At 56.6% G+C, this 15,740-nt stretch overlaps 1 protein-coding gene across 1 annotated transcript; it reads left to right on the forward strand.

The window, feature by feature from the left end:
• The first annotated feature begins 4,704 nt into the window (after nucleotides 1–4,704).
• PKDCC (protein kinase domain containing, cytoplasmic) lies at nucleotides 4,705–14,830 on the forward strand. Its single transcript, XM_079792408.1, has 7 exons — nucleotides 4,705–5,504; nucleotides 10,034–10,156; nucleotides 10,735–11,006; nucleotides 11,627–11,706; nucleotides 11,963–12,070; nucleotides 13,541–13,714; nucleotides 13,941–14,830. Exons 1-7 carry the CDS (start codon nucleotides 4,866–4,868, stop codon nucleotides 14,024–14,026), a joined length of 1,482 nt encoding a protein of 493 aa, XP_079648534.1. The 5' UTR covers nucleotides 4,705–4,865; the 3' UTR covers nucleotides 14,027–14,830.
• The last annotated feature ends 910 nt before the right edge of the window (nucleotides 14,831–15,740 follow it).

A 15,740-nucleotide genomic window follows, 5' to 3' on the forward strand; every position in this document is an offset into this window, starting at 1 on the left:
TTGGAAACGTCCACTTAACTTCCTACCTGAGGGAAGTGGGGGTTGAGGAGCGGGCTGCCTGGCTCCACCCCTTTCCCTGCCCCCTCCTTTCTGAATCCGTTCCCTCCCCCAGCTCCTTGCCCCCGAGCTCTCAGCTGAGGCCTTCCTGCTCTGGGTCACTGCTGCATCAGGAATCAGGTCCTGATTCATGATCTTCCCTCCACAGCTCACCGCAGGGTGGGGAAGGCAGTGAGGCCTCTTCTGAGGCCAGTGCTGATCTGCTGATTTGTGAAAATTTCCAGGCACAGAGAGAGCCCAGTGGAAACCAAGATGGAAAGTAAAGTCATTTCTGCCTCCAGGCAGCATTACAGCCAACTGGGTTGCCTAACATGCCGCCACAGGTGTTTATTTAATGTTATTGTTAATACTAGCAATAGATTACACATACTGAGGGTGTGTCCTGTGCCTGGCACTTTATATAACTTTGCGTATCACCCACTCGACAACTGTATATGGTAGGTACTATTATTATCTCCCATTTTCTTAATGAGAAAACGAACACTACTTGCCCAATGTAACTCAGCTAGTAAGATCTGAACCCAGGTTTCTCTGACTCCAAGTTTACTCTACATCAAGTTTTGCAAGACCTGAGAAGTTTTGTACATTTCTTTTTTAAAGGAAATAAATCCACAGAACTCAGAATAAACCTCCAAGATCCCAGGGAGCCAGGCACCCCAGTTGGAGAGGCATTGTTTGGAACGCACTGCTTCCTGGGAGACCTCGAAGAACCAGCCAGCAAAGAGTGTGTGGAAAGGCTAGAAGAGGGCATTTCAGGAAGGAAGAAGTGGGAGGGCAATGTTAAAAAAAAAAATGCAAACGATGGCTGTGAGTCAGGAGACAGTGCAAGTACCAGTCTTCGAGAGTCTGGCTCCGTGCAGGGAAATGAGAGGGTGGAGGGCAGGGGCCCACTCACAGAGGCCTGAGGCTCAGTTCAGTTTACGCTCCAGGTTACTGAGCTGGAGAGTAATACAGTCTGCCCTCCACATCTGCAGGTTCAGCACCCGCAGATTCAACCAATCATGGATAGAAAATAGTTGGCGTGAAAACAGTACATTGTTGCTGACGTGTACTATGTAGTTAGGCCTACGATGGTTGTGTCTGTATTGAACAGGCAGACTTTTTTTTTTTTCATTCTTCCCTAAACAATGCAGTATATCAACTACTTACTTAACGTTTACTTTATATTAGATATTATAAGGGCTCTAGAGATGATTTAAAGTATATGGGAGAATGTGCATAGATTACATGCAAATACTGTGCCATTTTACATAAGGGACTCGGGCATCCTCAGACTTTGGTATTCACGGATTCCTAGAACCAATCCCCCCCATGAATACCAAGGGATGACTGTTCCCCAAAAGAAGTGTTTGAGACCTAGGCTGGAGGGAAAAGGTAGACAATTAAGAGGGCTGCTGAGCCCGGCCGGTGTGGATCAGTGTTTGAGTGTCGATCCATGAACCAAGAGGTCCCCAGTTCCATTCCCTGGTCAGGGCACATGCCCGGGTTTCAAGCTCAATCCCCAGTAGGGGGCATGCAGGAAGTATGGGATCGACATCTCTCTCATCAGAAGTTTCTTTCTCTCTATCCCTCTACCTTCCTCTCTCTCTAAAATAAAAATTAAAAAAATTTAAAAGGAGGGCTGCTGAAAGGTTGGTATTACAATCCAGGGAGGTAGGATGATCTAACAAAACATGTAGAAATTGTTTATCTAAAAGACATTTCCAAAGAAATTTAGCATTTTGGAGCCATCTGCTCCTTCCCAAGGATTGCTATCTAAGTTAGCCTTTGGGTGGGGTGGGGGGTGGTAAGCAGAGGGAGAGCAGGCAGACACCCGTGTGTCTGCAGCTCTGAGCCACTTGCTGACAGACCCTCTGGTCGGAGGGCTGCTGGGCCCTGAGTGAGAGCGCTCAGCACGCTGAGCTGGACACTGGCCTGAGGACTGTGGTCTGGGAGGCCCAGGATACTGACCTGCCAGTTCTTTGGGGTGGAGCGGGTGGACAGATTGTAGACCTGGAGCCTGAAGCAGCGGTTTTTGTGTCTTTTTCCATTCTTTCAAGGGATGATCCCTCTCCCTGGGTGGCAAAAAAAAAAAAAAAAAAAAGCAAACGAGCAAAATTTGGTTAAGAACTCAAGAACTGCCAATTCAGAAACTCTAATCTGTTCAGAAAGTTAAGTCCTTTTTTTTTCAGAGGCCAGAAACCTATTTCCATCGAAGATTGTATATGTCTGTGTGTCTAAGAGCTGGTGAGGGAGACAGAGTGAGTGTGAGGAGGAAAGAGCTGAAATGCCTTTGTTCCTGTGTGTGAGGCTGCAGCTCCGGGGCTTATGTGTGCGCATATTATTGTACGTACATTTGTGCCTGTTTCTCAGGCCCCTGTGTGCATTGAACTTTCAAACCATAACAGAAACACTGAAGCTTGGCAAAGAATAATTATCTAATTTTGGAACATGTTATTATAATACCTACATGATGTGTAACGAACTTAACAATGTTCGCGTTATATTCACCAACTCTGAGTTACAGACCCTCAATGCCAAGTCCTACCTACTTCAGAGGCTTCTTTCTCCAAGACCCAGGAGCAGAGCAGGCCGTAAAGAAAGCCCTGAAAGGAATATTGTCCCCCACAATGGCCCCCTCTTGGATCCAATCAGGGGGGCAGAGCCTATCTTGGGACAGCAACTCTGTTCCTCCCAGAATCCCCCTTCCTCCCCAGTAGGGGACCCTCTGGAACTGGTAAGGGAACAGCCATATTGGGGTCACAGGGGCTGATAGGCTTTCCCTGACTCAGCTGTGGGCCAGGAGGCCTGGTGATCAGCCAGGCTCTCTCCTCTTCCCCAGGGGGCTGGATTGAATTGAAGCTGAGTGTGAGGGGAATGTTTGCTGTTTGCTGCTGCTCCCTGCTGACTTTAGCCAGTAGCTCTGTTTACAAACCCAGGTTGGTTTTCCCAGCACAGTTAATTAGACCAAAGACATCTGGTGTGAGGGCTGGGGAGGGCATCTGCTCAGAGCCTTCCCCCCACACCCAGCAGCCATGGGCCAGTGCAGGGCAGAGCAGCTAAACTGAACCAGACAGAACTCCAGCAAACCCAAGGTTCTCCGGAGAATCGTGGCTTCTCTCATTCTGCCTCCCCCATGCTTGCTAAGTTAGACTGGACCCCAGCCCTCTGAGTCTTTGGGACCCCAGGAATCAGGGTTGGGTGCCCCAACCTCGGTGGGATCACAGGCTGGAGATCAAGGACTCACTTCTCTCCTCTGCCCTTCCATGTCCAAGAATCTCTGTCCTCTCTCTCATCACAGTAAGTCTGTTCTGCAGGAACACCCGATTTCTTTGGCCCCCTGTAGGAAAATATCCCCTCCCTGGGCACCCCCTTGGAGAGGAGGTTCTGGGCCCCCCTCCCCCTCCCTGACACCTCTTCAGGCAATCTCTGACACGGCGGGGGAGGAATGTGATTGATCAGTCCAGGACCAGAGGGAGGCAGGAAGGTGCCCAGGAAGGTGAGAGGAGCTAGGTGGACAGTTCCAGGGCGATGGGGGAAGTGGAGGGCTGGGAGGGGGAGGGGCAGCGGCTTATCTCTCCCAGGAGGGGGGAGTTCACTCCAAACAGCTAATGCACTGGCGTGTGAAAGCCCCTCAATTAGCACTAATGATGCAATCAGGGAGGGAGGAGGAGGGACCAGGAGTTCTGGTGGAGTCAGCACCAACTTACACACAAAGTACACACTCCCTTCCTCCGACAGTGGCCCCTTCAGACACACCAATGCACGCACTCCACAGACGGTGTGGACCACGCACGTCCGTGGGTAAAAAAAAAACGCACTCTTTGCAGAAACTACTAGCATGCACTTGGTTCGTGATCCGCCGCTGACCGCGTCTGAATGCACGGATCCCGGAGGAGGAGAAAGGGATAGGGACAAGGAAAAATCAGAACTCGGAAAGACTTGCAAGAGGAGGTTGAACAGTGCATCTCCGAAAACATGATTATTCCTCTGATCTCAGAGTTCCCGTCCCACGCGCGCTCGCAGGTGCAAACCCCTCTGCGTCCTCCCCGCCCCCCGCCCCCCAACCTCGAATCCGGGACTTGGGCCAGGAGCCGTCACCCCCAGCCTCACCGGCGGGAGGCGGGACCCGCGGGAATTTCCTGCGCCCCGTCCGACCTCGGGCCCTGGGTCCCGGGAAGGGCGCTCTGGGGTCACACGGATCTCCAGACCGACCCCAGCTGCTCGCCCTCTCCCAAGTCCGTTACCCGCGGCCTCGCCCCTTTTCTACTCTCCCACCCCGCCCCGCCGGCTCCGTTATCCGCCTCCCGGTCCCGTTATCCGGCAGCCACGGCCCCGTTATCCGCCCCGGCGCTGGGCCTGGAGCCCTCGCGCGTCGCGGGGCCGCCGCCGGCCCCTCCCCCGCTCCCCCGCCGGAGTCCGGGGGCTGCGCGTTGGGCAGGGCCGAGCCGCCTCCGCGCCGCTTCCCAGGCCCGGACGGCCGCGGGAGGAGGTCCTGCTGTCAGTCAGCGGGGAAGGCCGGGCCGGGAGGCCGGAGGAGGCGGCGCCGAGGACGGCTCGGGCCGGGAGCGGGAGGCGGAGGCGGAGGCGGAGGGGGCGGAGGCGGGGGCGGCTCCGGGCCTTATAAGCGGCGGGGGCAGGGCGGGCGGGAGGCAAGTGTCAGGCCGATGTGCCGCCCGCGAGGGGCCGGGGTCGGGGCCGCCGGGGCCATGCGCACGAGCTGGGCAGGGGGCCGGCGGGGCGCGCAGCGGAGCCGCCTCGGAGCCTGAGCCTCCCGGGCCGGGCCGGGGAGCGCGCGGGGCGGGCGGCCGGCCGGGGGGAGGGGAGCGATGCGGCGCCGGCGGGCGGCGGTGGCCGCGGGTTTCTGCGCCTCCTTCCTGCTGGGCTCCGTCCTCAACGTGCTCTTCGCACCGGGCTCGGAGCCCCCGCGGCCAGGCCAGTCCCCCGGGCCCTCGCCAGCCCCGGGCCCGGGCCGTCGCGGGGGCCGCGGGGAACTGGCCCGGCAGATCCGAGCGCGCTACGAGGAGGTGCAGCGCTATTCCCGCGGGGGCCCCGCGCCCGGGGCGGGCCGGCCGGAGCGGCGGCGCTTGATGGACCTGGCTCGGGGCGGGCCGGGCCTGCAGCGTCCCCCGCCCCCGGGGGCCCGGCCTCTGCCCGACGGCTCCCCGAGCTGGCCCCCGGCTCCCGGCCCCGGCTCCCCCGGCCCGGGCCCGCGCCTGGGCTGCGCCGCGCTCCGCAACGTGTCCGGCGCCCAGTACGTGGGCTCGGGCTACACCAAGGCCGTGTACCGGGTCCGCCTGCCCGGCGGCGCCGCGGTGGCGCTCAAGGCGGTGGACTTCAGCGGCCACGACCTGGGCAGTTGCGTGCGGGAGTTCGGGGCGCGGAGGGGCTGCTATCGGCTGGCGGCCCACAAGCTGCTCAAGGAGATGGTGCTGCTGGAGCGGCTGCGGCACCCCAACGTGCTGCAGGTACGAGGGCGGGCATGCGGGGTGGGGGGGAAGGTGCTGGCTGGACGTGTCAGGCTCGGACGCTCCGCTGGAAGAGAACCCTTGGTTTTATAGAGGAAGAAACGGAGCCCCAATAACTGTGCCCAGGTTAAGCCAGGGGCAGAACCTGCACCGTGGCCGCTTCCCAACACACACCCTTAGGTCTTAGGTCCCAGTCCTGGGTGGGTGTCCCCTGGCGGGGAGGGACTCCTGGGGTTTCTCAGCTTCCACGCTGTATTTCTTGAAGACAGAGGCCAGTGCAGAGGGTCCCAAGCTTGGGGTGAGGGTCCTAAGCTTGAGGTGGAGGCCCGTGAGCACTTAGGGCCCTGCTTCTGACTGGAGCTAGAGTGGTGAGCACCAGGAAAATGACCCCAAGCCAGGACACGGGACCGCAGTCGTCCCTGGGTCAGGATCCCAGCTGCGGGAATAGGGTCCCCTTTCTTGATGGAATCTGAACCCCACTTCTCTCGAGTTCCAAACGGTGGCTTTGAAGATGGGGTGGGACAGCAATGGGGTTGGGTAGGGCTAGAAAGAGACCTTACGTCCAGCTTGATTCTCAGAGAATACCCCCATCCAGAAACCACGGGAGGGACTTGAGGGGTTTGGGTAGTAGGCCAGAAAGTGCACAGCCCTTCCCAGAAGTGGCCCTGGGATTCTCCAGGCTGTAACGTGGGCCCTTGAACCCCTGGAGAAGCCTCAAGTTCTTAGCTCAGTGCTCAGGGGGCAGGCCAAGGGCCCGAAGGTCTGAGGATCACGTTATCTGAGCAAACGTGGCTGGGAGGCTGAAAGATGGAGAAGGCTAGATGCCCAGGTTTCTATTCAATGGGACTCTGTCTCTCTTGTTCACTGGGGCAGGGGCGAAAGATGAGAAACACCCCCCACCCCCCGCACCACCACCTTGTCCCCTCCAGGCTAGACTACGAGAGTGGGCCTCTCCCCGTCCCAGCACTGCCCTAACACAGCCACTTCCTCCTCTCCCCCAGCTCTCTGTCCTTGAGTCGGCCCTAGGATTAGACAGACTGTTCCCTTTGCACATGTCTGAGCTGCCTGAGAGGGGAATCCCTGGCTGCTCTTGGCCCACTGAACCAGGGTGTGTACAAACTCCGCAGTGGAGGAACCTGACCCACATGTTCCACCTCCTAGCCCATTCAGACTAACCTTTCTGCAGCCGGCAGAACTGACCAGAAACCCAGGGTTCCTTCCCCCTTTCCTCGGGAGTGAGGTGGCCCCCAGGCCTAGACGGGCATTGCAGAAGAGGGTAGCCAGGCAGGGAGCTGTGTACAGTCCTGCTGGCTCCCAGTCTCCCCAGGCTTCCCCAGCCCTGATCGGACACTTGTGACCGAGTCCTGGGCTCTGAACTGGTTGCTGGAGGTCGGGCAGAGCCAACAATTGTGGGTGGCTGTGCCTGGTTGCATGGCTGACACTGTGTCTGGAGCTTAAGGGAGTGAGCGGCTGGTTACGTGGCCATTCTAACTGAGAGGATCTTGTTGTCTTTGCTTCTAAGGGGCTCTAGGAAAGCCCCTACTTTTTGGAAACCCTGGGGTGCCAGCCAGATTATGACTCGGTGGAGGTCTTTAGTGACTTAGCAAGACATTAGTGTTAATTGACTCAAGACACAACACACACACACACACACACACACACCTTTGGACAGGTTAGAAGTTTTATGTGCTTTCCTATCTCTTAGGGAACTTCTCACTTACCCCCGCAGACTTCCAGACAAGCATCCAACTGACGACCCCCCCACACACACACACACACATCACAGAATGGATCTCCGCTATAATGTCAGGTCCCCAGCCCAAGAACACCAAAGAAAAAAATTACAACTGAATAGTTTTCACCCATTCCCTCAGGAGACCAAGATTGGTTGTCTGGGGTTGGCTATGTGACTCTCATGGGGTCAAAACTGGGGTTAGTTGCCCTAGGGCACATGTTATAAGGTGAGTAAGGTCCCAGGTCCTTTCTGTTGAATGCATGAAGAACTACTGGAGGCAGGGGGCCGGTAATGGGAGCTTAGGGACTGCTTTGGGAGTGGATCTCCCGCTTTATTCCCCAAGCCCCAGGCCAGTGTCCCTCTGGCTTTCCCGCAATGCCACCTCTGCTTCCAGGGAGCCTGCGTGGCGTCTTCTTGTTCAGGAGGCTTCAGTGAGGGTGTGCAGGGAACTAGAAATAATGTTGTTGTAATGCCTCTTAATCAGTTAAAATTTCAAAACCATTGGGCTGTTTGCTGAACTGGGGAGGAGCCAGAGAACATTTCTTAGATTTCCCGCTCCCCCAGACCTCCAGAGGTCTCCTCGCCCTCTCTGGCAGCCCCCAAGTTGGTGCAGTGTGTTCTTGTTCAAAAAAACTTTTTTATTGATTGATTGCTTTTTTTTTTAGAGAGAGAGAGAGAGAGGAAGGGAGAGACAGACAGACAGACAGACAGACATTGACTTGTTGTTCCACCCATTCACTGATTGATTCTTGTATGTGCCCAGACCAGGGATCGAACCCAAAACATTGGTGCATCCAGACAAAGCTCCAACCAACTGAACCACCCAGCCAGGTCATTAAATGCGCTGTTAACGAGGTATTAATCAACACCCCTCAGGAAAAAATAAAAATTCTAATAGAAAATGCCCAGGATAGCATGTCCCACAAGATATCTTCCATTGCCTTGCTCTGGTCTCCTGGGACTGCTTGAGTGAGATTTCTCTATCCACCTTCTGTGACCCCCCCCCCCCCCTCCCCAACCAACCCCGATACACACACACACACACACACACACACACACACTCCCTCATGTGATAGATGCCTCTGTAGCCCAGGGTCAAAGGGCACAAAGGTCTTCCCTCCAACCCCCCTCCGTTGTCCCGGGAGGCCCCAGGCCTGCCTGAGCCCCGATTCTGGCCCTGCTAGAGTATATTTCTTCTCCCAAACGAACAAAAGATACGGCTGAAATGCTCAGCCTCACGCTTCCTGGGGGGGTTAATGGTGTCTTTTTATTTTTTCCTGAGGGGTGTTGATTAATACCTCGTTAACAGCGCATTTAATGACCTCCGGGTGTTTAATAACCTTCAGAAGTTTCCCACAAAGGCTCAGACTCTGGGCAAGAAAATGAGAACCAGGCCCCAGGGCTGCTCCCCTTACCTTCCCCCGCCCCACCAGGGTCTGGGGCCTCCCTGAGCTGATTGGGGAGGGGGTGGGGTGGAGAGAGGGGGAAGAAGAGGGTGCCTGGGACTGGCCCCAGATCCCCCAAGTTGCACGCAGCCCTGGTGATCTGATACTGAGTGGTGCCTTCCCTCATGCCAGCAGGACTGGGACAGCTGGCTCCGGGGTCAGGGAGCTGAAGGACACCCCTGGGATGGAAGGGAGTCTGCGAGGGTCTGGAGTGGAGCTGGGAGGGGTGTGAATCATGACATGAAGGGTGACAATATGCAGGGACATCCAGCTTGTGGACTTGGCTCCCCCTGCCACCCCCCCACGGTGCTGCTCTCTCTTCTCCCTGGAGAACGCTGGCCTGGACCATTCGGCCTTCCTACTCCACAGGGGACTGGTTGTTTTGAGCATAGTTTGACCCCAGCTGATGTGCAGTGTGATGGGAGAGGCCAGGAGAAGCAGAGTTCTGTGTGGATGCTGGTTTAGGTGTTAGTGACAAAGTCAGGCTGGGCTTCCCAGAAGCCCCTGACCAGCTGAGCTATACCAAGCTCCTCCCCAGATCCTATGGAGCGGGCTGGCCTTTGTCATCATGCTCCCAAAGAACTGACCTTTCCCAGGAGCCATCTCTTAACTACCACCCCCACTGATGTGTGTGGCCCCCGCCCACCAACATATGCAGAGAACACCCAAGGACGTGCCCTTAGAGTCTCTGTTCTTAATGCTGGTTACCAGTGCTGAGGGAGCTTGCTTCTCCTCCCACAAGACCTGAGCAGAGGGGGGAAAATGAAACTGCCAAAAAGTGGAAATAATGAGAAATAAACCGTGGTTGGAGCAGAGAAGGAGGTATAGTAACCATTTGCTGGCTTGTCGATTAGCCACACGGTATTCTTGGAAAGAACCAGGCTGTAGAATCAGCGTCATAAATGTGAATTCCAGCTCCTGAATTCATTAGCTGTGTGACTTTGTGTAAGTAACTTACACTCTCTGCGTTGGTTTCCTTACCTGTGAGCTGGAGATAATCATAGTACCTCCTGTACCATTTGGGGTGATTATAAGACCTGCGTTGTGCCTGTAAAACATTTAGCACAACGCCTGGCTCATAGTTAACACATGGTGGCCAGACCAGCCCATTTGCCTGAGCAGCAAGAGGTAAGGGGCTGATGTAGGCAGGAGGAACTCCGGCTACAGGGACAGAGGGCAGGCTTCCCGGACAGCGCCGCCATTCTCTTCTGGCTCCAGCAGAAGCAAAGGCCTCGGGAACGCCAAGGAGGGGGGCTGGTAGCAGAGGGAGAGGGCATAATAGCCATCCCTTCTCTGTCCTCACTCCCACCCTGGGACCTAATGACACCCCCCCCCCCGGCCTTCCCCAGCTCTATGGCTACTGCTACCAGGACAGCGAGGACATCCCGGACACCCTGACCACCATCACGGAGCTGGGCGCCCCTGTGGAGATGATCCAGCTGCTCCAGACGTCCTGGGAGGATCGATTCCGAGTGAGCAGGGAGGAGGGCCGGGCCCTGGGCTCTTTGCTGGGATGGTTCACCCTTAGAAGGCCAGCCTCCCGGAGCAGCTTCCACTCCTCCTCCGCAGTGGGGGAGGGAGGGAGGGAGCAAGGCTGACTCGGCCATCAGCCAAAGGGTTAAAGAAAGAAGCCAGACATGGAGGACCCAGACTTTCTTTGTGCTCCAGCTACACACACACATGCACACTCTTCCCTCACATACACACTCCGCCTGATTGCAGAAGGGGTCAGCGTCCTCCTCCTCCTCTTTCCACACCCTGGGCTAAAACCACACGCAGGGTGCAACTTCGGGGAGGAGATCCATTGTCCCCAGACATCCCTGCTGCCCACTTCCCACTTACTCCGTGTTACTTTCAGGGTCAGGTCAGCCAGGGGTTAATAGAACATCACAGGCCTGCTCTATAAGGCCCCTGGCCGCAGCCCTTGGTGAGCCACTAGGCTTTGAAAGTAAAAGTCAGCCCCCCTGAGCTAAGTCCGGAGTTTCCAAAGGAGGGAGCCCTGGAGCCCCAGGAGAAAAGCCGTGAGCAGCCTTGTGTGTCTGCCCCTCAGATCTGCCTGAGCCTGGGCCGCCTCCTGCACCACCTGGCCCACTCCCCGCTGGGCTCTGTCACTCTGCTGGACTTCCGCCCCCGACAGTTCGTGTTGGTGGATGGGGAGCTGAAGGTGACGGATCTGGACGACGCACGCGTAGAGGAGACGCCGTGTGCGAGCAGTGCCAACTGTATACTCGAGTTTCCAGCCAGGAACTTCACCCTGCCCTGCTCAGCCCAGGGCTGGTGTGAGGGCATGAACGAGAAGCGCAACCTCTACAATGCCTACAGGTGACCTCCACCCCCTGCTCGGAAGGCCAGCGCGGGAGAGTGGGCCGGGAGGGCGTGGCTCGCAGAGAGCCAACGGGAGGCCAGCCAGAGTGGGAGGCTCAGCCTGGACCAATGGATTAGCAGGAGGGGAAAGGCTTCCACCCAGTCAAGACGGGAACATTCAGGCTCCTGAGGGTGAGGCTAAAAATAGCCAGCTCCAAGGAGAGTCTGGGTTGGGGGTGGCAGCTGGAGGCTTCTTAAAATAGTGTCAGACTCGGAGCTTAGGGCCATGACACTGACACCCTCCCCCCCTCCCTGCCCTTCACCTCTGGAAGCTCCTCCCTGGGCCCCAGCCATGGCGCTGCTTTGACACTGGTCAGTCAGGGCAATGTGGGGCTGAGGGGTGGGGAAGACTGACTTCAGACTTGTTTGCTAGGTGTGTTGTGGTCTTAACATGTGCCCAGACCCCCAACCCTGAGTCTGAGTAGCCTCCATGTACATTCTGGGCATGTGCCTCCTTGGTAGGCCTGGGGAAGTAGAGACCCCCTAGAGATAACCGGGATTCCATCCCAAGTTGGCATAGAGGAAGGATGTGTCTCCAAAGGCTGGACCCCTGAGCCCCTGGTTTCTCTCTGCTCCAGGTTTTTCTTCACATACCTCCTTCCCCACAGTGCCCCGACCGCACTGCGGCCTCTGCTGGACAGTATTGTCAACGCCACAGGTGAGCTCTCCGGGGCCCATCTGCTTCCCATCACCGTGCCCCTCCCCCAGCAGGGGTGGGGACAAGAATGACCCAGGGCAGCACAGGGTCCAGGAACCATCATTTCCCAAAGTGGCCTTCTGTGGTGAACCTCCTCCCCGGTCCACCAGTCCTCGGGGCCCAGGCTCCAGAGGGAGAGAGGGGAAGGCAGCTGCCTGCCTGCCATGGGAGAAGCAGGAGCCCACGCCCCCTCTCAGAGCGGCACTGCACCCCGCAGGAGAACTCACGTGGGGGGTGGACGAGACGCTGGCCCAGCTGGAGAAGGTGCTGCACCTGTACCGGAGCGGGCAGTATCTGCAGAACTCCACCGCGGACAGCAGAGCTGGTGAGCAGCCCGGCGGGGATCCAGGGACTGGGGAGGTGGGAAACAGGTGGGGGGGGGCCCAGTCTCCCTAAATGGACTATGTAGCTCCTGTCCCCTCTAAGGCTTACTTGGTGTGATATCCAGGCTCCTGACCGTGTAGCCTTCACTTGGAGGTCTCTTCTCTGGCTGAACTAGAACTAGAACTTGACCTTAAACTGCACTGTGTACTGTCTGTGTGACCTTGAGCAAGTTCCACTTGAGCTTCACTTTCCTCATCGATGAATTGGGTTCAGTATTACCTGCCTCACAAAATTCTTAACGGGGCGTAAATACCAGGTGAAGTGTGCGAAAGCAGTTAACCCAGTTCCTGTTCCACAGCTGGAAGACGGCATATGTTTGCTTCTCTTTCCTTCCGCTACACTTCTGGGGCGAGGAGGGCGGCTGCGGGTGGAGGGGGCCCACACTGAAACCCGTCAAGAAGCCCTGGAGCAGGGGGAGGATTTAGTCACTGCTTAGGGCCGCGGTCCCTCGGCTGAGGCCCTGGAGTTTAGTGTGGTTGGCAGGGGAGCGAGGGGTGGGCAGCCTTCGCATTCAAGGAGCTCTGGCCAGTCTTAGGGGTTGGGGAGCCCTCGTTAGCCCTGTAAATAAAGTTTAACGAGGTGAACAATGGCTGGCTCTGTCCCTGAGGACGTCGTTTATGGGGCTGTAAATCACAGCCGCCTGGACTTTGGTCTAGTCCCTGGTAGAAGGAGGCAGGAGGGCGGGGTGACCAGAGGCCCAGGACTTGTGCATTATCAGTCCAGAGCTGGGCTCCCCAGGCAGTGGGAAAGACGGTGACCCGGAAGCCTGCCGCCAAGCCCAGCCTGCTTCCTGATTGAGCACATTTCAGAAGCTCTTTCTGTGTAATGGGGAGATCTCAGATTCTCCCTCCAGCCTCCTCCCCAAACACTCCAGTGGTGGATTCCCAAATGGTGATTTTTGTGTCTTACCTTCGTTTGCATGCCTCTTCACTTCAAAACTCCCTGACCGCCCCCTTATCTGAGGGGCTTGCCTAACCTCTCTCCCCAAGACCGGGAGGAAGGCCATCCTAGGGCCTAGGCCTTGAGCATCAGAATCGTACGCACAGCGATGTTTGAGAAGCCCGCTCTCAATCAATGTCCAAAAGGTTCTGACTTCAGCAACCAGCCTGGACGGCCAGTGACTCTGGGTGTGCATTTCTCTTACACATGTGCCCGTCGCCGTGTGCTTCCTGAGCCACCTGCATGTTCTTGGATTTGGGGGGCGTGTGTCTCCCCAAAACTAAATCTTAGCCTTGCCTTTACAGAGGCGTCAGCCCCGTTTCAGAGTGCGGGCTGCATTCATCTCCATGCTACGGGGACTGGGCTGGATTTCAGCCCAGTGAATCTTCCTGTCCCTTTCAGAAAGCGACCAAGCCCTCACTCACCCAGGGGCACACAAAGTTCTCATTTGCGCTCCATCCCCAACCCCCAGAGTACCGGCGCCTGCCAGACAGCACCATCCCCCAGGAAGACTACCGCTGCTGGCCATCCTACCACCACGGCAGCTGCCTCCTTTCCGTGTTCAACCTGGCTGAGGCTGTGGACGTCTGTGAGAGCCATGCCCAGTGCCGGGCCTTCGTGGTCACCAACCAGACCACCTGGACAGGTGAGCCAGTGGGAAAGGACGTCATGAGGGATGTGACTGGGCTTCCCAGGAGAGATTGATAGGTAATGTATCCCCATCAGCAGCCAGAGATGATGAGGAGACAAGAAGGCTGAGATGATAAGAGACAAGTATATGTGTCCTTAAGGCAGTCACAGTAGGGAGAGTGGCGCCCTGCCTCCAGGGAGAGAAATATCCAGACCAATTTACCTCTCGCCTCTGTCCCCAGGTCGGCAGCTGGTCTTTTTCAAGACGGGATGGAGCCATGTAGTCCCTGATCTCCACAAGACCACATATGTGAAGGCCTCTGGCTGACCTGTCTGAGGGCTCAGCGGACCATCCCCGCCAGCTGGGCTTGCCTGTGAAGGGAGTGACTTGCACTAGCAGCATTGCATGTCGCCCGGAACCGCTACAGACAAGGCTGACATCCCAGACAGACGAAGGTGACCAGGACAATGTGCAATAATGCCAAGTGTTAAAATGTGAGTTTACCGGTCTAGGTATGCGACTGCTGGCTCCAGGGCTGGAGATCCTGGGGGCGGGCGGCCTCTGCAGCCCTCTGGGCTGCCAGCAAGGCTCAGGCAGAGCCCCCACTGGGACAATTCCGTGGGCAGCCCCCTCACTGTGTTCGTAGTGTGAGAATGTAGCCAAAGCCCCGGCTGCTGCTGCTGCTGCTGCTGCTGTTGCTACAGGTGCCATGGCCTGGCGGGGGCTGCGTGGGGACAATCGGTCACAGAGTGTTCTCTCCGCTGAGCTCCAGACAGGAGACTTGACGGGATGCTACAGGAAGTCAGTGATCCCGGACTGGGGAGGCCACCTCCGGCCACCTGACTGGGGTTTCTCGTGGGCCAGCCCAGGGACAGGGGCCGAGGAGCACACATGGTCTGAGCCAAGACGTGGGGTCGAGGAGCAGGTTGCGGTTTGAGCCAGGACCTGGAGTGGGGGTGGGGCCAGGGCCTTTCTGCCTCATTTGCTTTCAGTGAAAGCCGAAAAACAGCCAAAAACAGCCTCTCCCTCCTCCTGGAGTTTGTATATCCAGAAGCTTTTGTACTTCTTGTTCATTAAAATGTTTATTTTTGTAAAAAAAAGAAATCAATCAATTAATAAAATGACATTTCACAGTAAGGCCTCTTCCCAAGCCACAGTTTCTTGGGCTGACTTACTAGTCCTCGGTGATGTCTTCGGTGTGTTTGCGGGGAGGGGCAGCGTGTCATGAGGGATGACCTTTGAGGGAGTGACATCGCCAGGGCGAACCCTGAAGTGGCCAAAATGTGTCTTCAGGCCCTGCTCTTAGGGTGCCCACCTCCCTACTTGGCCGTCCACATCCATATCCGGACAAAGGACATGAGAGACTCCTTCCCCCAAGGAGGTTCACATTTTAACACACACCAGCTTCTTACATGCAGAGCCTTACCCAAAGGAGCCATGTCCAAATGGTGGGGTGTCAACCATCTCGGGGAACCCCAAGCAACCTCCAGTCAGGTCAGCCTCGCCTGCGCACAGGGTTGGGCCTCGCCATCACCACCACTGCCTTCCACAAGGTAATGGACACTTTTCAGAGTTTTTCTCTGAGCAAGAAATATATGGAAAGCAAAGAGAAAGGAAGGCCGAGGAAAAGACCAGCCCCATCTTCTGGGTTTTAGGAGGGACAGTCTAGCAGGGGAAAGTCCAAGTGTATGGAAGCCCAGAGCAAAAAGATGACCTAAGGGTTCAAGATCACACACTGCGGCCAAAGAGAGCCCCAACATGGTTGCAGGTCTTCTCACCTGAAATCCTACCTCTTCTGTTTCTAGAACATTCCTAAAATGCACAAACCTTTGAGAGTTTTAGAAAGAATAACCAAACTTTAATTCAACTCGATTTCTTCTCAACAAATGTGGTTGGTGTAATTCCTCAAATGCAAAATGTCCTTGTAGCCCTGGTTGGTTTGGCTCAGTGGAAAGAGCATTGGACTGGGGACTGGAAGATCCCGGGTTCGATTCCGGTCAAGGGCACATGCTCAGGTTGCGGGCTCAATCCCCAGTAGGGG

This window comes from Cnephaeus nilssonii, assembly GCF_951640355.1.
Source record: "Cnephaeus nilssonii genome assembly, chromosome: 15".
In the NCBI taxonomy this organism is placed as follows: domain Eukaryota; kingdom Metazoa; phylum Chordata; class Mammalia; order Chiroptera; family Vespertilionidae; genus Cnephaeus; species Cnephaeus nilssonii.

Excerpts from the sequence above, each read along its gene's own strand:
- PKDCC (XM_079792408.1), top strand. The coding sequence starts at position 4,866 with ATGCGGCGCCGGCGGGCGGCGGTGGCCGCGGGTTTCTGCGCCTCCTTC. Across the intron at positions 5,505-10,033 it reads GGCACCCCAACGTGCTGCAG|CTCTATGGCTACTGCTACCA; the intron begins GTACGAGGGCGG and ends GGCCTTCCCCAG. Across the intron at positions 10,157-10,734 it reads CCTGGGAGGATCGATTCCGA|ATCTGCCTGAGCCTGGGCCG; the intron begins GTGAGCAGGGAG and ends TCTGCCCCTCAG.